Genomic DNA, 27,729 nt, shown 5'->3' with positions numbered 1-27,729 from the left:
CACCCACCTGACCACTTCTCGTCATTATTATACCACCACTCCACCCTAGCTACACACACACCCCCCCCCCCCCCTCAACCTATATATACCACTACCTCCTTCATACACCTAACTCCTATTACATCTATAACTACCCCTCTATACACATACACCACCTCCCCTCCTATTACATATATACACATACACCACCTCCCCTCCTATTACATATATACACATACACCACCTCCCCTCCTATTACATATATACACATACACCACCTCCCCTCCTATTACATATATACACATACACCACCTCCCCTCCTATTACATATATACACATATACCACCTCCCCTCCTATTACATATATACACATACACCACCTCCCCTCCTATTACATATATACACATACACCACCTCCCCTCCTATTACATATATATACATACACCACCTCCCCTCCTATTACATATATATACATACACCACCTCCCCTCCTATTACATATATATACACATACACCACCTCCCCTCCTATTACATATATATATACATACACCACCTCCCCTCCTATTACATATATATACATACACCACCTCCCCTCCTATTACATATATATACACATACACCACCTCCCCCCTATTACATATATATACACATACACCACCTCCCCTCCTATTACATATATACACATACACCACCTCCTCTCCTATTACATATATATACATACACCACCTCCCCTCCTATTACATATATATACATACACCACCTCCTCTCCTATTACATATATATACATACACCACCTCCTCTCCTATTACATATATATATACACCACCTCCTCTCCTATTACATATATACACATACACCACCTCCTCTCCTATTACATATATATACATACACCACCTCCCCTCCTATTACATATATACACATACACCACCTCCCCTCCTATTACATATATATACATACACCACCTCCCCTCCTATTACATATATATACACATACACCACCTCCTCTCCTATTACATATATATACATACACCACCTCCCCCCTATTACATATATACACATACACCACCTCCTCTCCTATTACATATATACACATACACCACCTCCCCTCCTATTACATATATACACATACACCACCTCCCCTCCTATTACATATATACACATACACCACCTCCTCTCCTATTACATATATTGCGTCTGTCACTCTCCTACACCCTATGGTTCCTGGGGCACCTGTAATGTCCTGTAGCTGTCGGGACCTGAGCCGTGATTGTGTTCTTCTTTGTTTTCAGGGACTTGACTCGTGGGGAAACCATCTTAATCGTAATAGTACGACACCACAGATGACCTCAGCAGAGCGGGACTCCCTGAAAGGATCAGTGCAATATTTTGGATTAAAACTTAAGGCTAATTTGGGAGGAACATTAAAGGTAAGACTCAGCCTCTACCCCCTCCATAATGTCCTCTACACTCCAGTACCCGCCTCTACCCTCTCCATAATGTCCTCTACACTCCAGTACCAGCCTCTACCCTCTCCATAATGTCCTCTACACTCCAGTACCAGCCTCTACCCTCTCCATAATGTCCTCTACACTCCAGTACCAGCCTCTACCCCCTCCATAATGTCCTCTACACTCCAGTACCAGCCTCTACCCCCTCCATAATGTCCTCTACACTCCAGTACCAGCCTCTACCCCCTCCATAATGTCCTCTACACTCCAGTACCCGCCTCTACCCTCTCCATAATGTCCTCTACACTCCAGTACCAGCCTCTACCCTCTCCATAATGTCCTCTACACTCCAGTACCAGCCTCTACCCCCTCCATAATGTCCTCTACACTCCAGTACCAGCCTCTACCCCCCTCCATAATGTCCTCTACACTCCAGTACCAGCCTCTACCCCCTCCATAATGTCCTCTACACTCCAGTACCAGCCTCTACCCCCTCCATAATGTCCTCTACACTCCAGTACCAGCCTCTACCCCCTCCATAATGTCCTCTACACTCCAGTACCAGCCTCTACCCCTTCCATAATGTCCTCTACACTCCAGTACCAGCCTCTACCCCTTCCATAATGTCCTCTACACTCCAGTACCAGCCTCTACCCCCTCCATAATGTCCTCTACACTCCAGTACCAGCCTCTACCCCCTCCATAATGTCCTCTACACTCCAGTACCCGCCTCTACCCTCTCCATAATGTCCTCTACACTCCAGTACCAGCCTCTACCCCTCCATAATGTCCTCTACACTCCAGTACCAGCCTCTACCCCCTCCACAATGTCCTCTACATTCCAGTACCAGCCTCTACCCCCTCCATAATGTCCTCTACACTCCAGTACCAGCCTCTACCCCCTCCATAATGTCCTCTACACTCCAGTACCAGCCTCTACCCCCTCCATAATGTCCTCTACACTCCAGTACCCGCCTCTACCCTCTCCATAATGTCCTCTACACTCCAGTACCAGCCTCTACCCCCTCCACAATGTCCTCTACATTCCAGTACCAGCCTCTACCCCCTCCATAATGTCCTCTACACTCCAGTACCAGCCTCTACCCCCTCCATAATGTCCTCTACATTCCAGTACCAGCCTCTACCCCCTCCATAATGTCCTCTACACTCCAGTACCCGCCTCTACCCTCTCCATAATGTCCTCTACACTCCAGTACCAGCCTCTACCCCTCCATAATGTCCTCTACACTCCAGTACCAGCCTCTACCCCCTCCACAATGTCCTCTACATTCCAGTACCAGCCTCTACCCCCTCCATAATGTCCTCTACACTCCAGTACCCGCCTCTACCCTCTCCATAATGTCCTCTACACTCCAGTACCAGCCTCTACCCCCTCCATAATGTCCTCTACACTCCAGTACCCGCCTCTACCCTCTCCATAATGTCCTCTACACTCCAGTACCAGCCTCTACCCCTCCATAATGTCCTCTACACTCCAGTACCAGCCTCTACCCCCTCCACAATGTCCTCTACATTCCAGTACCAGCCTCTACCCCCTCCATAATGTCCTCTACACTCCAGTACCAGCCTCTACCCCCTCCACAATGTCCTCTACACTCCAGTACCCGCCTGTACCCCCTCCATAATGTCCTCTACACTCCAGTACCAGCCTCTACCCCCTCCATAATGTCCTCTACACTCCAGTACCAGCCTCTACCCCCTCCATAATGTCCTTTACACTCCAGTACCAGTCTCTACCCCCTCCATAATGTCCTCTACACTCCAGTACCAGCCTCTACCCCCTCCATAATGTCCTCTACACTCCAGTACCAGCATGTACCCCTCCATAATGTCCTCTACACTCCAGTACCAGCATGTACCCCTCCATAATGTCTTCTACACTCCAGTACCAGCCTCTACCCCCTCCATAATGTCCTCTACACTCCAGTACCAGCCTCTACCCCCTCCATAATGTCCTCTACACTCCAGTACCAGCCTCTACCCTCTCCATAATGTCCTCTACACTCCAGTACCAGCCTCTACCCCTCCATAATGTCCTCTACACTCCAGTACCAGCCTCTACCCCCTCCATAATGTCCTCTACACTCCAGTACCCGCCTCTACCCTCTCCATAATGTCCTCTACACTCCAGTACCAGCCTCTACCCCCTCCATAATGTCCTCTACACTCCAGTACCAGGCTCTACCCTCTCCATAATGTCCTCTACACTCCAGTACCAGCCTCTACCCTCTCCATAATGTCCTCTACACTCCAGTACCAGCCTCTACCCCCTCCATAATGTCCTCTACACTCCAGTACCAGCCTCTACCCCCTCCATAATGTCCTCTACACTCCAGTACCAGCCTCTACCCCCTCCATAATGTCCTCTACACTCCAGTACCCGCCTCTACCCTCTCCATAATGTCCTCTACACTCCAGTACCCGCCTCTACCCCCTCCATAATGTCCTCTACACTCCAGTACCAGCCTCTACCCTCTCCATAATGTCTTCTACACTCCAGTACCAGCCTCTACCCCCTCCATAATGTCCTCTACACTCCAGTACCAGCCTCTACCCCTCCATAATGTCCTCTACACTCCAGTACCCGCCTGTACCCCCTCCATAATGTCCTCTACACTCCAGTACCAGCCTGTACCCCTCCATAATGTCCTCTACACTCCAGTACCAGCCTCTACCCCCTCCATAATGTCCTCTACACTCCAGTACCAGCCTCTACCCCCTCCATAATGTCCTCTACACTCCAGTACCAGCCTCTACCCTCTCCATAATGTCCTCTACACTCCAGTACCAGCCTCTACCCCCTCCATAATGTCCTCTACACTCCAGTACCAGCCTCTACCCCCTCCATAATGTCCTCTACACTCCAGTACCAGCCTCTACCCCCTCCATAATGTCCTCTACACTCCAGTACCAGCCTCTACCCCTCCATAATGTCCTCTACACTCCAGTACCAGCCTCTACCCCTCCATAATGTCCTCTACACTCCAGTACCAGCCTCTACCCCTCCATAATGTCCTCTACACTCCAGTACCAGCCTCTACCCCCTCCATAATGTCCTCTACACTCCAGTACCAGCCTGTACCACTCCATAATGTCCTCTACACTCCAGTACCAGCCTCTACCCCCTCCATAATGTCCTCTACACTCCAGTACCAGCCTCTACCCCCTCCATAATGTCCTCTACACTCCAGTACCCGCCTCTACCCTCTCCATAATGTCCTCTACACTCCAGTACCAGCCTCTACCCCTCCATAATGTCCTCTACACTCCAGTACCCGCCTGTACCCCTCCATAATGTCCTCTACACTCCAGTACCAGCCTCTACCCCCTCCATAATGTCCTCTACACTCCAGTACCAGCCTCTACCCCTCCATAATGTCCTCTACACTCCAGTACCAGCCTCTACCCCCTCCATAATGTCCTCTACACTCCAGTACCAGCCTCTACCCCCTCCATAATGTCCTCTACACTCCAGTACCAGCCTCTACCCCTCCATAATGTCCTCTACACTCCAGTACCAGCCTCTATCCCTCCATAATGTCCTCTACACTCCAGTACCAGCCTGTACCCCTCCATAATGTCCTCTACACTCCAGTACCAGCCTCTACCCCCTCCATAATGTCCTCTACACTCCAGTACCAGCCTCTACCCCCTCCATAATGTCCTCTACACTCCAGTACCAGCCTCTACCCCCTCCATAATGTCCTCTACACTCCAGTACCAGCCTCTACCCCCTCCATAATGTCCTCTACACTCCAGTACCAGCCTCTACCCCCTCCATAATGTCCTCTACACTCCAGTACCAGCCTGTACCCCTCCATAATGTCCTCTACACTCCAGTACCAGCCTCTACCCCTCCATAATGTCCTCTACACTCCAGTACCAGCCTGTACCCTCTCCACAATGTCCTCTACACTCCAGTACCAGCCTGTACCCCCTCCATAATGTCCTCTACACTCCAGTACCAGCCTCTACCCCCTCCATAATGTCCTCTACACTCCAGTACCAGCCTCTACCCCCTCCATAATGTCCTCTACACTCCAGTACCAGCCTCTACCCCCTCCATAATGTCCTCTACACTCCAGTACCAGCCTGTACCCCTCCATAATGTCCTCTACACTCCAGTACCAGCCTGTACCCCCTCCATAATGTCCTCTACACTCCAGTACCAGCCTCTACCCCTCCATAATGTCCTCTACACTCCAGTACCAGCCTCTACCCCTCCATAATGTCCTCTACACTCCAGTACCAGCCTCTACCCCCTCCATAATGTCCTCTACACTCCAGTACCAGCCTCTACCCCTCCATAATGTCCTCTACACTCCAGTACCAGCCTCTACCCCCTCCATAATGTCCTCTACACTCCAGTACCAGCCTCTACCCTCTCCATAATGTCCTCTACACTCCAGTACCAGCCTCTACCCCCTCCATAATGTCCTCTACACTCCAGTACCAGCCTCTACCCCTCCATAATGTCCTCTACACTCCAGTACCAGCCTCTACCCCTCCATAATGTCCTCTACACTCCAGTACCAGCCTCTACCCTCTCCATAATGTCCTCTACACTCCAGTACCAGCCTCTACCCTCTCCATAATGTCCTCTACACTCCAGTACCAGCCTCTACCCCTCCATAATGTCCTCTACACTCCAGTACCAGGCTCTACCCTCTCCATAATGTCCTCTACACTCCAGTACCAGCCTCTACCCCTCCATAATGTACTCTACACTCCAGTACCAGCCTCTACCCCTCCATAATGTCCTTTACACTCCAGTACCAGCCTCTACCCCCTCCATAATGTCCTCTACACTCCAGTACCAGCCTCTACCCTCTCCATAATGTCCTCTACACTCCAGTACCAGCCTCTACCCCTCCATAATGTCCTCTACACTCCAGTACCAGCCTCTACCCCCTCCATAATGTCCTCTACACTCCAGTACCAGCCTCTACCCCCTCCATAATGTCCTCTACACTCCAGTACCAGCCTCTACCCCTCCATAATGTACTCTACACTCCAGTACCAGCCTCTACCCCCTCCATAATGTCCTCTACACTCCAGTACCAGCCTCTACCCCCTCCATAATGTCCTCTACACTCCAGTACCAGCCTCTACCCCCTCCATAATGTCCTCTACACTCCAGTACCAGCCTCTACCCCCTCCATAATGTCCTCTACACTCCAGTACCAGCCTCTACCCCCTCCATAATGTCTTCTACACTCCAGTACCAGCCTCTACCCCCTCCATAATGTCCTCTACACTCCAGTACCAGCCTCTACCCCCCTCCATAATGTCCTCTACACTCCAGTACCAGCCTCTACCCCCCTCCATAATGTCCTCTACACTCCAGTACCAGCCTCTACCCCCTCCACAATGTCCTCTACACTCCAGTACCAGCCTGTACCCCTCCATAATGTCCTCTACACTCCAGTACCAGCCTGTACCCCTCCATAATGTCCTCTACACTCCAGTACCAGCCTCTACCCTCTCCATAATGTCCTCTACACTCCAGTACCAGCCTCTACCCCCCTCCATAATGTCCTCTACACTCCAGTACCAGCCTCTACCCCCTCCATAATGTCCTCTACACTCCAGTACCAGCCTCTACCCCCCTCCATAATGTCCTCTACACTCCAGTACCAGCCTCTACCCCCCTCCATAATGTCCTCTACACTCCAGTACCAGCCTCTACCCCCCTCCATAATGTCCTCTACACTCCAGTACCAGCCTCTACCCCCTCCATAATGTCCTCTACACTCCAGTACCAGCCTGTACCCTCTCCATAATGTCCTCTACACTCCAGTACCAGCCTCTACCCCCTCCATAATGTCCTCTACACTCCAGTACCAGCCTCTACCCCCTCCATAATGTCCTCTACACTCCAGTACCAGCCTCTACCCCCCTCCATAATGTCCTCTACACTCCAGTACCAGCCTCTACCCCCTCCACAATGTCCTCTATGCTCCACTATAGAGCCTCTATCTACCCCCTCTACACATTTTCACATCATACTCTACATAAGGAGGGACAAGTTTTCTTTTATTATTATAAAGTGGAAAGCAATAAAAAATGAATGTGTAGTGTTTTGGTCTAAACTAAGACCTTCATCAGAAGCATAATGCCGGGCGGAGAAGAGTGGAAGAAGCGGAGCTAATCTCTACTAGAAGTGAAGTATTGGAGACGGTGGAGACTAAAAGAGCTCTTGAGTTTTCTTTTATTATCATCTTCTTCCGGACTGGTTGTCCCACATACTCCGAGTGGAATGACGTGCAGTATTACTTTTCTACCCCCTCCATAATCTCGCTTGCTCTTTACATACTGCTTTTTTCTTGTGTTATGGTTAGGATCGTCCTGTATCATTGAAGAAGTCTTACCTGCCCCGGACCCCTGTCAGCTTGAGAAAAGTAGAAACCGAGAATTTGAGCCCATCTCCCTCTGATTCTCCTGCAGTGTTCCTGGAAGTCGCCCCAGATAATCTTCCAGAATCTAAAGATGGTTTACAAAATTTCTCTCTCCCAAATTCATTACACAAGTCAACCTCAACGTTTTCCTCACAAGGAAGCCATCAAAGAAAACTTCACCAGCTCCAAGCCAAGGTTGGTCAGCGCTTGACATCACTGAATATGGACTGGCTGGAGAGGTGCGAGCTGAGACTGGGAGGAGAGCCGTGCAAACCACTAGATGGGGGACTGAAGCCCAGACCTGCAAGCCACATACACCCAGAATATTCCAATGTAGATGAGGGATTTAAGTCTCCAGTTTTATCAGCACCTAAGACCAGTGATGGTGAACATCTGGGCACAAACAGTAAAGAAGAGTGTAAGGAGGTGGCAGATGTAAAGAGGGGTCCTCTGGGTCTACACACAGCAGTAGATAATCCAGCTCCTGGAATACCATCAGAAGACCGGCACACTGACTTACAGAGCACAAATGTGGAGAAACCAGAAACTAAAGAGGAGCCAGGCTCACAGAGCTACGCCCAAGACCAGAAGGGGACATCCAGACCCAAACCCAGAGAGTCTTCTGCAGAGCAGGAGGTCATCGATAAGGATGCCACAACGAGGAGCAGGAAGCCCCGTGCGAAGAGGCCACTAAGAGACTCTTTGTCAGAGTCTGAGGATCCCAAAGCCACACAGAGCCCCACAGAGAAGAGCATTAAGAGGTCCTCAAAGAAGGCCAAGACTGAAGACGAATGCAAGGACCCCTCACTGACCTCTGCTCGAGACATTGAGAATGTGCTGGGGGAGATGATGGACGAAGAACACTCCGTGCCAAGAGTCACTGGGGGCACCGCAAAGAGGTACAACCCAAATCTCACCTATGTCCTCCTCATTATTACAAGGCTTCACATATTCATCATGTCCTCACAGGGTACCCCCAAAACGCACCGGGAACTTTGTGAGGATCAATCTGAAGAAAAAATCTTATGTGAAGGGGTTCGCACTGAATGGAAATAGACTGAGAAAACAGGTAACTTGTGTTGTCTCGCCCGCCCGCCCCCTCTCTCTCTTCTGCTCTCCTTCCCGCCCCTCTCTCTCTCTCCCTTCTGCCCGCCCCCCTCTCTCTCTCTCTTCTGCTCTCCTTCCCGCCCCCCCTCTCTCTCTCTTCTGCTCTCCTTCCCGCCCCCTCTCTCTCTCTCTTCTGCTCTCCTTCCCGCCCCGCTCTCTCTCTCTCCTGCTCTCCTTCCCGCCCCCGCTCTCTCTTCTGCTCTCCTTCCCGCCCCCGCTCTCTCTTCTGCTCTCCTTCCCGCCCCCGCTCTCTCTTCTGCTCTCCTTCCCGCCCCCGCTCTCTCTCTCTTCTGCTCTCCTTCCCGCCCCCGCTCTCTCTTCTGCTCTCCTTCCCGCCCCCGCTCTCTCTTCTGCTCTCCTTCCCGCCCCTCTCTCTCTCTTTTGCTCTCCTTCCCGCCCCTCTCTCTCTCTCTTCTGCTCTCCTTCCCGCCCCCTCTCTCTCTCTCTTCTGCTCTCCTTCCCGCCCCCTCTCTCTCGCTCTCTCTTCTGCTCTCCTTCCTGCCCCCTCTCTCTCTCTTCTGCTCTCCTTCCCGCCCCCTCTCTCTCTCTCTTCTGCTCTCCTTCCCGCCCCCTCTCTCTCTCTCTTCTGCTCTCCTTCCCGCCCCCTCTCTCTCGCTCTCCTTCCCGCCCTCTCGCTCTCTCCCTCTCTCTCGCTCTCCTGCTCTCTCCCTCTCTCTCTCGCTCGCTCGCTCTCTCTCTCTCTCTCTTCTGCTCTCCTTCCCGCCCCCTCTCTCTCGCTCTCTCGCTCTCCTTCCCGCCCCCTCTCTCTCGCTCTCTCGCTCTCCTTCCCGCCCCCTCTCTCTCGCTCTCTCGCTCTCCTTCCCGCCCCCTCTCTCTCGCTCTCTCGCTCTCCTTCCCGCCCCCTCTCTCTCCTAAACTCTTGCCCCGGCCGCCACTGTTGTTTTCTCTACTTATGTATGTGTCACAGATGTGGAAACAGAAGTGGCAGAAGAAGGGCGAGCAGTTTGGAGGAGGGGGCAGTCATTTTAATCGCAGTGAGGACATTTGCTTCCGTTGTGGTCAGACTGGACATTGGGCCTCACACTGTCCTGGAAAAGGTCAGCACTCAATTCATTACTACCTGCCCCTGCAGGATAACATGGGGGTGCGCCATCTCAAATTCTTCCCACCCTTACTGTGTAGGTGCCACAGTTCTGCCCCTGGAGTCAGACGCCATCCCGGATGAGGAAGAGATTGTGCTGCCCACCCTAGAAGAGGTTGCGCGGATGACGAACACTTGTCTGCAGCCAGTGTGTGGTAAGTGATACATGTGCCCACCTGGTGCTGGGTGGTGTGACTGCATGCGCCCCCTGGTGCTGGGTGAATGGTGTGACTGCATGTGCCCCCTGGTGCTGGGTGAATGGTGTGTCTGCATGCGCCCCCTGGTGCTGGGTGAATGGTGTGGCTGCATGCGCCCCCTGGTGCTGGGTGAATGGTGTGACTGCATGCGCCCCCTGGTGCTGGGTGAATGGTGTGACTGCATGTGCCCCCTGGTGCTGGGTGAATGGTGTGACTGCATGTGCCCCCTGGTGCTGGGTGTAGGGTGTGTCTGCATGCGCCCCCTGGTGCTGGGTGAATGGTGTGACTGCATGCGCCCCCTGGTGCTGGGTGAATGGTGTGACTGCATGTGCCCCCTGGTGCTGGGTGTAGGGTGTGACTACATGCGCCCCCTGGTGCTGGGTGAATGGTGTGACTGCATGCGCCCCCTGGTGCTGGGTGAATGGTGTGTCTGCATGCGCCCCCTGGTGCTGGGTGAATGGTGTGACTGCATGCGCCCCCTGGTGCTGGGTAAATGGTGTGACTGCATGCGCCCCCTGGTGCTGGGTGAATGGTGTGTCTGCATGCGCCCCCTGGTGCTGGGTGTAGGGTGTGACTGCATGCGCCCCCTGGTGCTGGGTGTAGGGTGTGACTGCATGCGCCCCCTGGTGCTGGGTGTAGGGTGTGTCTGCATGCGCCCCCTGGTGCTGGGTGAATGGTGTGACTGCATGCGCCCCCTGGTGTAGGGTGTGACTGCATGCGCCCCCTGGTGCTGGGTGTAGGGTGTGACTGCATGCGCCCCCTGGTGCTGGGTGAATGGTGTGACTGCATGCGCCCCCTGGTGCTGGGTGAATGGTGTGTCTGCATGCGCCCCCTGGTGCTGGGTGTAGGGTGTGACTGCATGCGCCCCCTGGTGCTGGGTGAATGGTGTGACTGCATGCGCCCCCTGGTGCTGGGTGTAGGGTGTGACTACATGCGCCCCCTGGTGCTGGGTGAATGGTGTGACTGCATGCGCCCCCTGGTGCTGGGTGAATGGTGTGTCTGCATGCGCCCCCTGGTGCTGGGTGAATGGTGTGACTGCATGCGCCCCCTGGTGCTGGGTGAATGGTGTGACTGCATGCGCCCCCTGGTGCTGGGTGAATGGTGTGTCTGCATGCGCCCCCTGGTGCTGGGTGTAGGGTGTGACTGCATGCGCCCCCTGGTGCTGGGTGTAGGGTGTGACTGCATTCGCCCACTGGTGCTGGGTGTAGGGTGTGACTGCATGCGCCCCCTGGCTCTGGGTGTGACTGCATGCGCCCCCTGGTGCTGGGTGTAGGGTGTGACTGCATGCGCCCCCTGGTGCTGGGTGTAGGGTGTGACTGCATGCGCCCCCTGGTGCTGGGTGAATGGTGTGACTGCATGCGCCCCCTGGTGCTGGGTGAATGGTGTGTCTGCATGCGCCCCCTGGTGCTGGGTGTAGGGTGTGACTGCATGCGCCCCCTGGTGCTGGGTGTAGGGTGTGACTGCATTCGCCCACTGGTGCTGGGTGTAGGGTGTGACTGCATGCGCCCCCTGGTGCTGGGTGTAGGGTGTGACTGCATGCGCCCCCTGGTGCTGGGTGTAGGGTGTGACTGCATGCGGCCCCTGGTGCTGGGTGAATGGTGTGACTGCATGCGCCCCCTGGTGCTGGGTGAATGGTGTGTCTGCATGCGCCCCCTGGTGCTGGGTGTAGGGTGTGACTGCATGCGCCCCCTGGTGCTGGGTGTAGGGTGTGACTGCATGCGCCCCCTGGTGCTGGGTGTAGGGTGTGTCTGCATGCGCCCCCTGGTGCTGGGTGAATGGTGTGACTGCATGCGCCCTCTGGTGCTGGTTGAATGGTGTGACTGCATGCGCCCCCTGGTGCTGGGTGTAGGGTGTGACTGCATGCGCCCCCTGGTGCTGGGTGTAGGGTGTGTCTGCATGCGCCCCCTGGTGCTGGGTGAATGGTGTGTCTGCATGCGCCCCCTGGTGCTGGGTGTAGGGTGTGACTGCATTCGCCCCCTGGTGCTGGGTGTAGGGTGTGACTGCATTCGCCCCCTGGTGCTGGGTGTAGGTTGTGACTGCATTCGCCCCCTGGTGCCGGGTGTAGGGTGTGACTGCATTCGCCCCCTGGTGCTGGGTGTAGGGTGTGACTGCATTCGCCCCCTGGTGCTGGGTGTAGGGTGTGACTGCATTCGCCCCCTTGTGCTGGGTGAATGGTGTGTCTGCATGCGCCCCCTGGTGCTGGGTGTAGGGTGTGTCTGCATTCGCCCCCTGGTGCTGGGTGTAGGGTGTGACTGCATGCGCCCCCTGGTGCTGGGTGTAGGGTGTGACTGCATGCGCCCCCTGGTGCTGGGTGTGACTGCATGCGCCCCCTGGTGCTGGGTGTAGGGTGTGACTGCATGCGCCCCCTGGTGCTGGGTGTAGGGTGTGACTGCATGCGCCCCCTGGTGCTGGGTGTAGGGTGTGACTGCATTCGCCCCCTGGTGCTGGGTGTGACTGCATGCGCCCCCTGGTGCTGGGTGTAGGGTGTGTCTGCATGCGCCCCCTGGTGCTGGGTGTAGGGTGTGTCTGTATGCGCCCCCTGGTGCTGGGTGTAGGGTGTGACTGCATGCGCCCCCTGGTGCTGGGTGAATGGTGTGACTGCATGCGCCCTCTGGTGCTGGGTGAATGGTGTGACTGCGTGCGCCCTCTGGTGTAGGGTGTGACTGCATTCGCCCCCTGGTGCTGGGTGTAGGGTGTGACTGCATGCGCCCCCTGGTGCTGGGTGAATGGTGTGACTGCATGCGCCCCCTGGTGCTGGGTGAATGGTGTGTCTGCATGCGCCCCCTGGTGCTGGGTGTAGGGTGTGACTGCATGCGCCCCCTGGTGCTGGGTGTAGGGTGTGACTGCATTCGCCCACTGGTGCTGGGTGTAGGGTGTGACTGCATGCGCCCCCTGGCTCTGGGTGTGACTGCATGCGCCCCCTGGTGCTGGGTGTAGGGTGTGACTGCATGCGCCCCCTGGTGCTAGGTGTAGGGTGTGACTGCATGCGCCCCCTGGTGCTGGGTGAATGGTGTGACTGCATGCGCCCCCTGGTGCTGGGTGTAGGGTGTGACTGCATGCGCCCCCTGGTGCTGGGTGAATGGTGTGACTGCATGCGCCCCCTGGTGCTGGGTGTAGGGTGTGTCTGCATGCGCCCCCTGGTGCTGGGTGTAGGGTGTGACTGCATGCGCCCCCTGGTGCTGGGTGTAGGGTGTGACTGCATTCGCCCCCTGGTGCTGGGTGTAGGGTGTGACTGCATTCGCCCCCTGGTGCTGGGTGTAGGGTGTGACTGCATTCGCCCCCTTGTGCTGGGTGAATGGTGTGTCTGCATGCGCCCCCTGGTGCTGGGTGTAGGGTGTGTCTGCATTCGCCCCCTGGTGCTGGGTGTAGGGTGTGACTGCATGCGCCCCCTGGTGCTGGGTGTAGGGTGTGTCTGCATGCGCCCCCTGGTGCTGGGTGTAGGGTGTGACTGCATTCGCCCCCTGGTGCTGGGTGTGACTGCATGCGCCCCCTGGTGCTGGGTGTAGGGTGTGTCTGCATGCGCCCCCTGGTGCTGGGTGTAGGGTGTGTCTGCATGCGCCCCCTGGTGCTGGGTGTAGGGTGTGACTGCATGCGCCCCCTGGTGCTGGGTGAATGGTGTGACTGCATGCGCCCTCTGGTGCTGGGTGAATGGTGTGACTGCATGCGCCCCCTGGTGCTGGGTGTAGGGTGTGACTGCATGCGCCCCCTGGTGCTGGGTGAATGGTGTGACTGCATGCGCCCCCTGGTGCTGGGTGAATGGTGTGACTGCATGCGCCCCCTGGTGCTGGGTGTAGGGTGTGACTGCATGCGCCCCCTGGTGCTGGGTGAATGGTGTGACTGCATGCGCCCCCTGGTGCTGGGTGTAGGGTGTGTCTGCATGCGCCCCCTGGTGCTGGGTGTAGGGTGTGACTGCATGCGCCCCCTGGTGCTGGGTGTAGGGTGTGACTGCATTCGCCCCCTGGTGCTGGGTGTAGGGTGTGACTGCATTCGCCCCCTGGTGCTGGGTGTAGGGTGTGACTGCATTCGCCCCCTTGTGCTGGGTGAATGGTGTGTCTGCATGCGCCCCCTGGTGCTGGGTGTAGGGTGTGTCTGCATTCGCCCCCTGGTGCTGGGTGTAGGGTGTGACTGCATGCGCCCCCTGGTGCTGGGTGTAGGGTGTGTCTGCATGCGCCCCCTGGTGCTGGGTGTAGGGTGTGACTGCATTCGCCCCCTGGTGCTGGGTGTGACTGCATGCGCCCCCTGGTGCTGGGTGTAGGGTGTGTCTGCATGCGCCCCCTGGTGCTGGGTGTAGGGTGTGTCTGCATGCGCCCCCTGGTGCTGGGTGTAGGGTGTGACTGCATGCGCCCCCTGGTGCTGGGTGAATGGTGTGACTGCATGCGCCCTCTGGTGCTGGGTGAATGGTGTGACTGCATGCGCCCCCTGGTGCTGGGTGTAGGGTGTGACTGCATGCGCCCCCTGGTGCTGGGTGAATGGTGTGACTGCATGCGCCCCCTGGTGCTGGGTGAATGGTGTGTCTGCATGCGCCCCCTGGTGCTGGGTGTAGGGTGTGACTGCATGCGCCCCCTGGTGCTGGGTGTAGGGTGTGACTGCATTCGCCCACTGGTGCTGGGTGTAGGGTGTGACTGCATGCGCCCCCTGGCTCTGGGTGTGACTGCATGCGCCCCCTGGTGCTGGGTGTAGGGTGTGACTGCATGCGCCCCCTGGTGCTAGGTGTAGGGTGTGACTGCATGCGCCCCCTGGTGCTGGGTGAATGGTGTGACTGCATGCGCCCCCTGGTGCTGGGTGAATGGTGTGTCTGCATGCGCCCCCTGGTGCTGGGTGTAGGGTGTGACTGCATGCGCCCCCTGGTGCTGGGTGTAGGGTGTGACTGCATGCGCCCCCTGGTGCTGGGTGTAGGGTGTGTCTGCATGCGCCCCTTGGTGCTGGGTGAATGGTGTGACTGCATGCGCCCTCTGGTGCTGGGTGAATGGTGTGACTGCATGCGCCCCCTGGTGCTGGGTGAATGGTGTGACTGCATGCGCCCCCTGGTGCTGGGTGAATGGTGTGACTGCATGCGCCCCCTGGTGCTGGTTGAATGGTGTGACTGCATGCGCCCCCTGGTGCTGGGTGTAGGGTGTGACTGCATGCGCCCCCTGGTGCTGGGTGTAGGGTGTGTCTGCATGCGCCCCCTGGTGCTGGGTGTAGGGTGTGACTGCATGCGCCCCCTGGTGCTGGGTGTAGGGTGTGACTGCATTCGCCCCCTGGTGCTGGGTGTAGGGTGTGACTGCATTCGCCCCCTGGTGCTGGGTGTAGGGTGTGACTGCATTCGCCCCCTTGTGCTGGGTGAATGGTGTGTCTGCATGCGCCCCCTGGTGCTGGGTGTAGGGTGTGTCTGCATTCGCCCCCTGGTGCTGGGTGTAGGGTGTGACTGCATGCGCCCCCTGGTGCTGGGTGTAGGGTGTGTCTGCATGCGCCCCCTGGTGCTGGGTGTGACTGCATGCGCCCCCTGGTGCTGGGTGAATGGTGTGACTGCATGCGCCCCCTGGTGCTGGGTGTAGGGTGTGACTGCATTCGCCCCCTGGTGCTGGGTGTAGGGTGTGACTGCATGCGCCCCCTGGTGCTGGGTGTAGGGTGTGACTGCATTCGCCCCCTGGTGCTGGGTGTGACTGCATGCGCCCCCTGGTGCTGGGTGAATGGTGTGACTGCATGCGCCCCCTGGTGCTGGGTGTTGGGTGTGACTGCATTCGCCCCCTGGTGCTGGGTGTGACTGCATGCGCCCCCTGGTGCTGGGTGAATGGTGTGACTGCATGCGCCCCCTGGTGCTGGGTGTAGGGTGTGACTGCATGCGCCCCCTGGTGCTGGGTGAATGGTGTGACTGCATGCGCCCTCTGGTGCTGGGTGAATGGTGTGACTGCGTGCGCCCTCTGGTGTAGGGTGTGACTGCATTCGCCCCCTGGTGCTGGGTGTAGGGTGTGACTGCATGCGCCCCCTGGTGCTGGGTGAATGGTGTGACTGCATGCGCCCCCTGGTGCTGGGTGAATGGTGTGTCTGCATGCGCCCCCTGGTGCTGGGTGTAGGGTGTGACTGCATGCGCCCCCTGGTGCTGGGTGTAGGGTGTGACTGCATTCGCCCACTGGTGCTGGGTGTAGGGTGTGACTGCATGCGCCCCCTGGCTCTGGGTGTGACTGCATGCGCCCCCTGGTGCTGGGTGTAGGGTGTGACTGCATGCGCCCCCTGGTGCTAGGTGTAGGGTGTGACTGCATGCGCCCCCTGGTGCTGGGTGAATGGTGTGACTGCATGCGCCCCCTGGTGCTGGGTGTAGGGTGTGACTGCATGCGCCCCCTGGTGCTGGGTGAATGGTGTGACTGCATGCGCCCCCTGGTGCTGGGTGTAGGGTGTGTCTGCATGCGCCCCCTGGTGCTGGGTGTAGGGTGTGACTGCATGCGCCCCCTGGTGCTGGGTGTAGGGTGTGACTGCATTCGCCCCCTGGTGCTGGGTGTAGGGTGTGACTGCATTCGCCCCCTGGTGCTGGGTGTAGGGTGTGACTGCATTCGCCCCCTTGTGCTGGGTGAATGGTGTGTCTGCATGCGCCCCCTGGTGCTGGGTGTAGGGTGTGTCTGCATTCGCCCCCTGGTGCTGGGTGTAGGGTGTGACTGCATGCGCCCCCTGGTGCTGGGTGTAGGGTGTGTCTGCATGCGCCCCCTGGTGCTGGGTGTAGGGTGTGACTGCATTCGCCCCCTGGTGCTGGGTGTGACTGCATGCGCCCCCTGGTGCTGGGTGTAGGGTGTGTCTGCATGCGCCCCCTGGTGCTGGGTGTAGGGTGTGTCTGCATGCGCCCCCTGGTGCTGGGTGTAGGGTGTGACTGCATGCGCCCCCTGGTGCTGGGTGAATGGTGTGACTGCATGCGCCCTCTGGTGCTGGGTGAATGGTGTGACTGCATGCGCCCCCTGGTGCTGGGTGTAGGGTGTGACTGCATGCGCCCCCTGGTGCTGGGTGAATGGTGTGACTGCATGCGCCCCCTGGTGCTGGGTGAATGGTGTGTCTGCATGCGCCCCCTGGTGCTGGGTGTAGGGTGTGACTGCATGCGCCCCCTGGTGCTGGGTGTAGGGTGTGACTGCATTCGCCCACTGGTGCTGGGTGTAGGGTGTGACTGCATGCGCCCCCTGGCTCTGGGTGTGACTGCATGCGCCCCCTGGTGCTGGGTGTAGGGTGTGACTGCATGCGCCCCCTGGTGCTAGGTGTAGGGTGTGACTGCATGCGCCCCCTGGTGCTGGGTGAATGGTGTGACTGCATGCGCCCCCTGGTGCTGGGTGAATGGTGTGTCTGCATGCGCCCCCTGGTGCTGGGTGTAGGGTGTGACTGCATGCGCCCCCTGGTGCTGGGTGTAGGGTGTGACTGCATGCGCCCCCTGGTGCTGGGTGTAGGGTGTGTCTGCATGCGCCCCTTGGTGCTGGGTGAATGGTGTGACTGCATGCGCCCTCTGGTGCTGGGTGAATGGTGTGACTGCATGCGCCCCCTGGTGCTGGGTGAATGGTGTGACTGCATGCGCCCCCTGGTGCTGGGTGAATGGTGTGACTGCATGCGCCCCCTGGTGCTGGTTGAATGGTGTGACTGCATGCGCCCCCTGGTGCTGGGTGTAGGGTGTGACTGCATGCGCCCCCTGGTGCTGGGTGTAGGGTGTGTCTGCATGCGCCCCCTGGTGCTGGGTGTAGGGTGTGACTGCATGCGCCCCCTGGTGCTGGGTGTAGGGTGTGACTGCATTCGCCCCCTGGTGCTGGGTGTAGGGTGTGACTGCATTCGCCCCCTGGTGCTGGGTGTAGGGTGTGACTGCATTCGCCCCCTTGTGCTGGGTGAATGGTGTGTCTGCATGCGCCCCCTGGTGCTGGGTGTAGGGTGTGTCTGCATTCGCCCCCTGGTGCTGGGTGTAGGGTGTGACTGCATGCGCCCCCTGGTGCTGGGTGTAGGGTGTGTCTGCATGCGCCCCCTGGTGCTGGGTGTGACTGCATGCGCCCCCTGGTGCTGGGTGAATGGTGTGACTGCATGCGCCCCCTGGTGCTGGGTGTAGGGTGTGACTGCATTCGCCCCCTGGTGCTGGGTGTAGGGTGTGACTGCATGCGCCCCCTGGTGCTGGGTGTAGGGTGTGACTGCATTCGCCCCCTGGTGCTGGGTGTGACTGCATGCGCCCCCTGGTGCTGGGTGAATGGTGTGACTGCATGCGCCCCCTGGTGCTGGGTGTTGGGTGTGACTGCATGCGCCCCCTGGTGCTGGGTGTGACTGCATGCGCCCCCTGGTGCTGGGTGTAGGGTGTGTCTGCATGCGCCCCCTGGCTCTGGGTGTGACTGCATGCGCCCCCTGGTGCTGGGTGTGACTGCATGCGCCCCCTGGTGCTGGGTGTAGGGTGTGTCTGCATGCGCCCCCTGGCTCTGGGTGTGACTGCATGCGCCCCCTGGTGCTGGGTGAATGGTGTGACTGCATGCGCCCCCTGGTGCTGGGTGTAGGGTGTGTCTGCATGCGCCCCCTGGCTCTGGGTGTGACTGCATGCGCCCCCTGGTGCTGGGTGAATGGTGTGACTGCATGCGCCCCCTGGTGCTGGGTGTAGGGTGTGTCTGCATTCGCCCCCTGGTGCTGGGTGTAGGGTGTGACTGCATGCGCCCCCTGGTGCTGGGTGTAGGGTGTGTCTGCATGCGCCCCCTGGTGCTGGGTGTGACTGCATGCGCCCCCTGGTGCTGGGTGAATGGTGTGACTGCATGCGCCCCCTGGTGCTGGGTGAATGGTGTGACTGCATGCGCCCCCTGGTGCTGGGTGAATGGTGTGACTGCATGCGCCCCCTGGTGCTGGGTGTAGGGTGTGACTGCATTCGCCCCCTGGTGCTGGGTGTAGGGTGTGACTGCATGCGCCCCCTGGTGCTGGGTGTAGGGTGTGACTGCATTCGCCCCCTGGTGCTGGGTGTAGGGTGTGACTGCATTCGCCCCCTGGTGCTGGGTGTAGGGTGTGACTGCATTCGCCCCCTTGTGCTGGGTGAATGGTGTGTCTGCATGCGCCCCCTGGTGCTGGGTGTAGGGTGTGTCTGCATTCGCCCCCTGGTGCTGGGTGTAGGGTGTGACTGCATGCGCCCCCTGGTGCTGGGTGTAGGGTGTGTCTGCATGCGCCCCCTGGTGCTGGGTGTGACTGCATGCGCCCCCTGGTGCTGGGTGAATGGTGTGACTGCATGCGCCCCCTGGTGCTGGGTGTAGGGTGTGACTGCATTCGCCCCCTGGTGCTGGGTGTAGGGTGTGACTGCATGCGCCCCCTGGTGCTGGGTGTAGGGTGTGACTGCATTCGCCCCCTGGTGCTGGGTGTGACTGCATGCGCCCCCTGGTGCTGGGTGAATGGTGTGACTGCATGCGCCCCCTGGTGCTGGGTGTTGGGTGTGACTGCATGCGCCCCCTGGTGCTGGGTGTGACTGCATGCGCCCCCTGGTGCTGGGTGTAGGGTGTGTCTGCATGCGCCCCCTGGCTCTGGGTGTGACTGCATGCGCCCCCTGGCTCTGGGTGTGACTGCATGCGCCCCCTGGTGCTGGGTGTGACTGCATGCGCCCCCTGGTGCTGGGTGTAGGGTGTGTCTGCATGCGCCCCCTGGCTCTGGGTGTGACTGCATGCGCCCCCTGGTGCTGGGTGAATGGTGTGACTGCATGCGCCCCCTGGTGCTGGGTGTAGGGTGTGTCTGCATGCGCCCCCTGGCTCTGGGTGTGACTGCCCTCCCATCTTTCCTTTTCTAACAGATGTCCCAAATGCTCGTCCAGAGCTCAGCCTAGTTCCTGATGTTGTGAGGCCGGTGTATGAGCCTGCTCCCCCTCCCCCCACCATAGCGCCTCTCTATGAGCTGACCGCATCTGGGCAAGTCCGTGGTAAGAATGCCCCCTGCTCCCACCTGCCGGCGCGGTCTCGCTTGTCAGTAATGTTTTTCTCCTGTGAAGCAGATACTCCACCCGAGGTGTACCGCGCCCTACGTGAGCTCGGATACCAGAAGTTCCGTGCAGGACAGGAAGAGGCTGTTATGAGGATCCTGTCTGGTAAAACTTCCCGTAACCCGACCCATCATAAACAAACCTAGGCCCCCTCTGGTCATACATGCCCCTGTGTGTAGCTGCCTCCTCTGTGTGGGCCGGCGCCCCCCCCCTTTCCTCTGTGTGGGCCGGCGCGCCCCCCCCCCTCCTTTTCCTCTGTGTAGGCCGGCCCCCTCCCCCCCCCCTTTCCTCTGTGTGGGCCGGCCCCCTCTCCCCCCCCCCTTTCCTCTGTGTGGGCTGGCGCCCCCCCCCCCTCCTTTTCCTCTGTGTAGGCCGGCCCCCTCCCCCCCCCCTTTCCTCTGTGTGGGCCGGCGCCCCCCCCCTTTCCTCTGTGTGGGCTGGCGCCCCCCCCCCCTCCTTTTCCTCTGTGTAGGCCGGCCCCCCCCCCTTTCCTCTGTGTGGGCCGGCCCCTTCTCCCCCCCCCCCTTTCCTCTGTGTGGGCCGGCCCCCTCTCCCCCCCCCCTTTCCTCTGTGTGGGCCGGCCCCCTCTCCCCCCCCCCTTTCCTCTGTGTGGGCCGGCCCCTTCTCCCCCCTTCCTCTTTTTTGGCCGGCCCCTTCTCCCCCCTTCCTCTTTTTTGGCCGGCCCCCTGCCCCCCTTTTCCTCTGCGTGGCCCTCCACCCTCCTCCCCTTTCCTGTGTGGGCCGGCACCCTCCTCCCCCTTTCCTGTGTGGGCCGGCACCCTCTCCCCCCCCCCTTTCCTCTGTGTGGGCCGGCCCCCTCTCCCCCCCCCCTTTCCTCTGTGTGGGCCGGCCCCTTCTCCCCCCTTCCCCTTCTTCTTTGTTGGCCCGCCCCCTTTTCCTCTGTGTGGGCCGGCGCACTCTTTCCCAATCCCCCCCCCCTTTTCCTCTGTGTGGGCCGGCACCCCCCCCCCCTTTTCCTCTGTGTGGGCCGGCCCCCTCTTTCCCAATCCCCTCCCCCCCGGTCATGCTTGTCCTCTCCTGTTTCAGGCCTCTCCTCTCTGGTTATCCTCTCCACTGGGATGGGGAAGTCTCTGTGCTATCAGCTGCCCGCCTACATGTACGCCCTGAGGTCTCCCTGCATCACTCTGGTGATTTCCCCGCTCGTCTCCCTCATGGATGATCAGGTAACGGCTCCATGTCTGGTTAGTGTATGAGGGGGTGCCCTGCTGTAGTGAGGGTTAACAAGCTTGCTATTGATGTTTTGAATAGTTTTTTTAAAAGATTTTATTTATGAATTTTCCATTTTTTAAATTCAACAATAACACCTGTAAACATTAGACTACGGCGCAGCGTAGTGATACTTGAGGATAGCAGAACAGCATAGGCAAATATTGCAATCGGTCAAATAGCATTCTAGTGTCAGAAATAGATGACCATATCAGTACATATACAGCATGTAAACGCCGCAGTCGGAACTTAATGAACAAACATTCAAGCACCCATTCATGCAGACACACAAAGACATAACACTAACTACACAACACACCGCCCTCTTCACATGGGGTACGAGCCAGACAAAGGGATTCGTTTATGATAGCTACTTTACACCGCAGTGTTAGAGTTCATGTTCCATCTAGACCAAATAAATTCACATTTTTGAGGGCATTGTCTGTTATTGTATACAGAGTAATACATAGGGATAACCTTGTTGACCAGCGTTATCCATTTCTGCAGGGGAGGGGGTCACGATCCTTCCAGGACATAATCACCACCTTACGAGCGTAGTACAGGACGAGTCTAAAGAAGATCCTGTCATAATGGCCACCAATGACCTCATTTATTATTCCCAAAAGGCAAACCTTGGGGTTAGCTATATGGGGAAAGCCAAAGTGACTGCTGAGGAATGTTAGCACTTCTGTCCAAAATACACTGACCCTGGGACAGGCCCACACACAATGTAAGAAAGAACCACAGGCTCCCTGACATCTGAAGCAGTTATCATCCTGTCTAGCCCCCATACGATTAAGTCTTACCGGGGTGTAATAAATTCTGTGGAGGAATTTTGTTTGTACTAGGAAATCCCTAGCGCTCACCACTGAGTCAAAGTATGAGTGCTCAACTTCCCCCCATTCCTCTTCTGAGAGGTCCGGGATATCCTCCCTCCAGCGCACATGAGCCCGATCAAATGGTCTAACTCCCTGTGCTTGCAGAACATTGTACACTTGTGTGAGAGTTTTTGATAGATCAGGGGTTCCTAGCAGAGTTTCCAGTTTTGTGAATTCAGTGGACAATTTAGTGGACCCAAACTGGGCCTTAAAGGCGTGTCTCAGTTGGGAGTAGTGGAAGGACGCCATGGGGGGGCAGGGAAAATTTCTCTCTCAGTTCACTAAGGGACAGTAGCTCAGAGTTTGAGGATAACAATTGGCCGATGAACTTGACACCTGCAGCTCCCCACATCGTCCACCCAGGTAGGGAGAGAAGGTGTGGGAACCAAGGGTTTAACCAGATGGGAGATCTGGGAGACACTGGAGGGGGAGAGGAGGGGCTGACTAGCGATTGAGCTCTTCCCCAGCATATAGCTACAGTACGCAGAGGAATTGGGATTGAGGCCGGGGATTTGTACCTATATAGAAGGTTCGTAAGAGCTTCATATGACCCCATCAGAGACCCTGCCAAAGCAGTGGCTGCATTCCCCCTATCTATGTCGATCCACCACTGTGCGTAGACAAGTTGGGATGCTAAATAGTAAAAGTATAGGTCAGGAGCCGCTAATCCACCTCGAGATCTAGGCGCCTGTAGCACGGCCAGACTGAAACGTGGGCTGGTCCCTTGCCAATAAAATGTTCTTAAAATACTGTCTATACGTTTAAATATTAGTTTGGGGAGTAGCACCGGGCAGGAGTGAAGTAGATATAAGAATTTTGGTAGATAAATCATTTTAAAAATATTAATGCGACCATATAGGGATATGGGTAATGTGGACCATGCTTGCAACCGTTTCTCTGTGTCTGTTATCAGGGGGTCAATATTAAATGCAACATAATCCTGGACCCTGCGGGACACCCTAACACCAAGATATCTAAAGCTAGATACTACCTGCAGGGGGATAGATAGATTAAGACTGGCATTTCCGGATAAAGGGAAGAGGACTGACTTATCCCAATTTACCCGTAGGCCTGAGATGGAGCCAAATCTGTCAATTAAGGAAAGAAGGGACACTAGAGAGGCGCCAACGTCTCCAAGGTATACTAAGGTGTCGTCCGCATATAGAGAAACCTTCTCCGTGATCGACCCTCTTACCAATCCAACTATATCAGCGGAGAGGCGAATAGCCACAGCAAGGGGCTCAATGGCCAATGCAAAAAGTAACGGGGACAACGGGCAGCCCTGCCTGGTGCCCCGGCCAATGGGGAAGGGGGCAGACACATTCAGGTTAGTTCTGACCCTGGCTTTCGGACCCTGATATAGAAGCTGGACAAGGGCCAGGAATCTGGGGCCTATTCTCATTTTAGCCAGTATGGCCCATAAATATGGCCACTCGACAGAGTCGAAGGCCTTACAATTGTCAAGTGATAGAACAAAGCCAGGATCAGGAGAGCCCACAGCTGCTTCTATGTTTAGGAATAATCTCTGAATATTAATATCCGTTCCCCTGCCGGGCATAAAGCCCGTCTGATCCGGGTGCACCAGTGACAGAATCACCTTATTCAGTCTTGTTGACAAGATTTTGGCTAGGATTTTTACGTCGGTGTTAAGGAGAGAAATAGGTCGGTAGGAGTCAGGGAGAGAAGGGTCTTTCCCGGGCTTCGGGAGAACTACTATTAAGGCTTCTCTCATAGAGGGAGGCAACGAGCCATGCTCCAGGGCTGTGTTAAAAACATCAAGCAGCTTAGGGGCCAAAAATTCACATTTACTCCTATACCATTCTCCCCCCAACCCGTCTAACCCAGGTGTCTTACCTGATGGAAGAGACTGAATAGCTAATTCCACCTCCTCCTCTGAGATAGGGGAGTCTAGTTCTAGTGATTGAGCAGAGGTTAAGCGCCACAGAGGAAGGTCATCCAAAAAGGCATCCATTTCGGCAGCCGTGGTAGATATGCTAGGACTGTACAGGGAAGAATAAAATTCCTTAAACACCTTATTTATGGAGGTAGGAACATGTACCAAGGCCCCATTCGCATCTGCTATAAAGGGGACCGAAGCACACGGTCGTTCTGCCCTGGAGAGGTATGCAAGTAACTTACCATTTTTGTCCCCAAATTCAAAAACTGAGGCTTCAGAAGCCAGACGGCGTTTGCTAGTGCGTTCCTTGGCCAGAGCAAGATGTTCCCGCTGTACCTGCGCCCAGGCCCTCTTATTGTCCCCACTGGGATTCTCTATGTATCTTTTTTCAGCATCCTGTAGTATAGAGGTCAACCCTCTTTCTTTATCGCCCATGACCCTCCTATGCCCTGCCACCCCAGAGATGATCGCCCCCCTCGTAGAGGACTTGTATGCGTCCCATAGAAGCAATGGGTCTGGATGGTTATGATGTGTTTCCCAAAATTCATTATGATCTGTCTGCATTTTCATCTGCACTGTAGGAGTAGAAAGCCATGCAGGGTGCAGGCGCCAAATTCGAGAATCACAGGGAGGACCAATCAGTAGATTGAGAACCAAAGCGGAGTGGTCCGAGATACTACGGGGGCAGTGGAAGATAGAGTCAACCATGGGGAGCATGTCAGGAGAGCCTAACGCCAGGTCAATTCGAGAAAACGTCCTGTGCACTGAGGAATAAAAGGTATACTCTTTTCCCAAAGGATATTTCCCCCTCCAGAGATCTTTCAAGCTAAGGGACATTATCCATTCATTTAATCGAGTTGATGCAGGGTCTGCACCACTAGTGCGATCCAGAGATGGATCAGGCACCGCATTAAAATCCCCTATACATATTAATGGACCCGGGGGCATGGCTGCCAATTTATCTGTCAGTGCTTGTAATGGACCAGTATCAAAAGGAGGAGGGACGTACACTGAAACAATGGTGAAGGATGACCCCCATAAGGAGCAATGCAGTATGACAAAGCGGCCAAAATGCTCGATGGCCACCTGTAACACCTCTATTGGAAGGGATTTAGATACAAGTATAGAGACACCTCTTGCATACACTGAGTATGAGGAGTGGTAACCCCTAGCAACCCAGGCACGTTTCAGTGATAGAATTTTTTGTCCTGTAAGGTGCGTCTCCTGTATACAGACTATATGGGGAGACTGTTTTTTAATGGTATCCAAAATTATAGCTCTTTTAAATTTAGAATTTAGCCCTCTAACGTTCCAGCTTATTACCTTAATTGGCGCCATAAAAGTGAGGGGGATATGGATCTGGCTGGATAGTTGGAGAATTGGAACCTGCAAAGAGAAATGGAGGGGACATAGACACATACAACCAAGCACACACACACACACAACTTTACCACAAGAAACACATAATAAATCATTAACATGAGTAAACCTGTATCCCAATTATACATTAGAGATAACCCCCTGTCTAACACTCTAACAACTGAAGTGCAGACCTATACCCTCGAACTATCTAACTACCAGGAACTATGGTCCCTAACTAGGATAAACCCCAAAACTGCTTATCCCGGGAACCTGACCCCTACAGTTAGGGGAATAGGAAGTAAATGATGGATAGCACCGATCGCTCAAATACAGTATAGAGGGGAGACCCCAGCAATTTACTAGAGGGGGTGGAGGCACCCACCTTGAAGTATTGTATGACATAACCGCTTAGCTATATTAGACCTGGGACCCCAGTTATGACACGCAGGTCCTCTTGACTAAAAGGGAGGACTTTGAGTACACTCCAGCCCAAGGTCAGGGAGGAGGGGCCGCCCTAGCACTTCCAGGAGCCCTAGGGGCTGAGTCCACCCAGTGCATGGCTTCGGACGGGGAGGTGAAAAAACGGGTCCTCTGACCATCTATCACACGGAGACGTGCAGGGAAAATCATCGAGTATTTGTACCCCTTATCCCTTAGACGACTGCGAACCTCATTGAAGTGGGTGCGCTGCTTCCGCACCGCAGCAGAAAAATCGGGGTAAAATGCTATTCTGTTATTACCCAAGAGGATCTCCCCTTTGCCTCTAACCGCACGCAGAATTGCGTCCCTATCCCTAAAGTGTAGCAATCTGACTAGGAAAGGCCTAGGATTTCCCCCCGGAGGGCCAGGGCGGGTTGGGACTCTATGGGCCCTTTCTACCATGAAAAACTGCGAGAAAGTCTCTGCAGGAAGCAAGTCCTTCATCCATTTTTCAAAAAAGGCGACCGGATCGGGACCCTCGGCTTTCTCGGGGAGACCAACAACTCTTATATTGTTGCGCCTTAAGCGGTTCTCAAAATCATCCGCCCTGTCTGCAGCGGCAGCCATCTGACGTTGTAAATCAGTAATCTGAGCGGGCATTGGTCTCTGGACATCTTCAACATCAGAAATGCGGCGCTCCGTCTCGGTTATCCGCTTTTTAGCTTTATGGACGTCATGTCTCAGGATGACAAAGTCCTGACGGAGTTCATCAACTTTGTTAACTAGCTTAGATTGGCAGGAGTTAATGGCCGCTAACACTTCAGCAAATTTCTTGTCAAGCACCTCAGATGGATCCATAGGGATGTCCTCTGGGTCATCAGGTTGCAATGGGCTCTGAGATCCATCAAACATGGAGGGTGAGGGACCAGGAGATCCATGAGGAGAGCTAGGCTGAGCACGTGAAAACCTGCCCAGCTTCCTTGCCGCATTAGATTGTATTTGTGCTAAAACAGCTTGTGAGGTGGAACAAGCCTGGTTATCCAGGGGGTCCAGGGAATGGTACAGGGGGTCTCCAGGAACTGATTCGTCATCGGATGGCGGCGCAGAGGCTCCTGATGGCGCCTTACTTTGTTTAGCTGTTCTCCTCCTGTTGCCCATTTTACTATCTGTGTGAATTACAAACATACAGCACCAGTAACCCAGTAAGCTTTCAAGGAGGATTGAATTGAATCAGACAGTCACTAAGGACTCACCCGGGTAGACGGCAGATGGACTGAAACCGAGCTCTATGTAGTATAGTGGAAGTAACCCCTTCAGTGCCAGATAGTGATGTGATCAGGGGGGGGGGGGGTCAGGAAAGTCTCTTCTGCACTGACACGGGTGGGCTATGTCAGGAGAGGCTCTGTGGCCAGGGGAGCAGACAGGCAGCCTACCTCTCAGCAGCAGTTGCTCCGGTGAGACAGGACCCCGAGGCAGTGGTTCCTGAGCTGTCCCTCAGAGTCTCGGACGGCGGCAGCGCCTGGAAGGCAGGGGGAGGAAGTGCGCCCACTTCACTATGGCGCGGGCACACCACGTGCCGCACACTCCTCACAGCAGCGGCCGCCTTCAGTCCCGGACCGGAGGACCGACTCCTCACCCGCCGCCGGCACCGGGTCCTGGAAGGAGTTGCAGACGCGCAGGCAGCGCCCGGAAAGTAGGAGGAGGAGGCGCGCCAGTTCTTCAATGGCGCCGGCGCACCACGTGCTGCACGCGCCACACCACCGCGGCC

The 27,729-nt window shown here is 56.4% G+C and overlaps 1 protein-coding gene across 2 annotated transcripts in view; it reads left to right on the top strand.

Moving 5' to 3' along the window:
- The first annotated feature begins 1,270 nt into the window (after window positions 1-1,270).
- The window catches only part of RECQL4 (RecQ like helicase 4), a 58,435-nt gene continuing 31,976 nt past the window's right edge, over window positions 1,271-27,729 (top strand). The window contains exons 1-8 of one of the 2 annotated variants that reach the window (XM_072139053.1): window positions 1,271-1,406; window positions 7,790-8,745; window positions 8,816-8,915; window positions 9,882-10,011; window positions 10,097-10,210; window positions 19,992-20,117; window positions 20,190-20,282; window positions 21,225-21,361. In XM_072139053.1, coding sequence (XP_071995154.1) covers window positions 1,320-1,406; window positions 7,790-8,745; window positions 8,816-8,915; window positions 9,882-10,011; window positions 10,097-10,210; window positions 19,992-20,117; window positions 20,190-20,282; window positions 21,225-21,361 — 1,743 coding nt within the window. In that variant the 5' untranslated portion in view covers window positions 1,271-1,319. Of the gene's footprint in view, window positions 1,407-7,789; window positions 8,746-8,815; window positions 8,916-9,881; window positions 10,012-10,096; window positions 10,211-19,991; window positions 20,118-20,186; window positions 20,283-21,224; window positions 21,362-27,729 lie in introns of both variants that reach the window. The other variant, XM_072139052.1, reaches the window with a different exon arrangement.

This window comes from Engystomops pustulosus, chromosome 2 (assembly GCF_040894005.1).
Source record: "Engystomops pustulosus chromosome 2, aEngPut4.maternal, whole genome shotgun sequence".
NCBI classification, from domain to species: Eukaryota; Metazoa; Chordata; class Amphibia; order Anura; family Leptodactylidae; genus Engystomops; species Engystomops pustulosus.
This window is presented reverse-complemented; position numbering and strand designations above follow the sequence as displayed.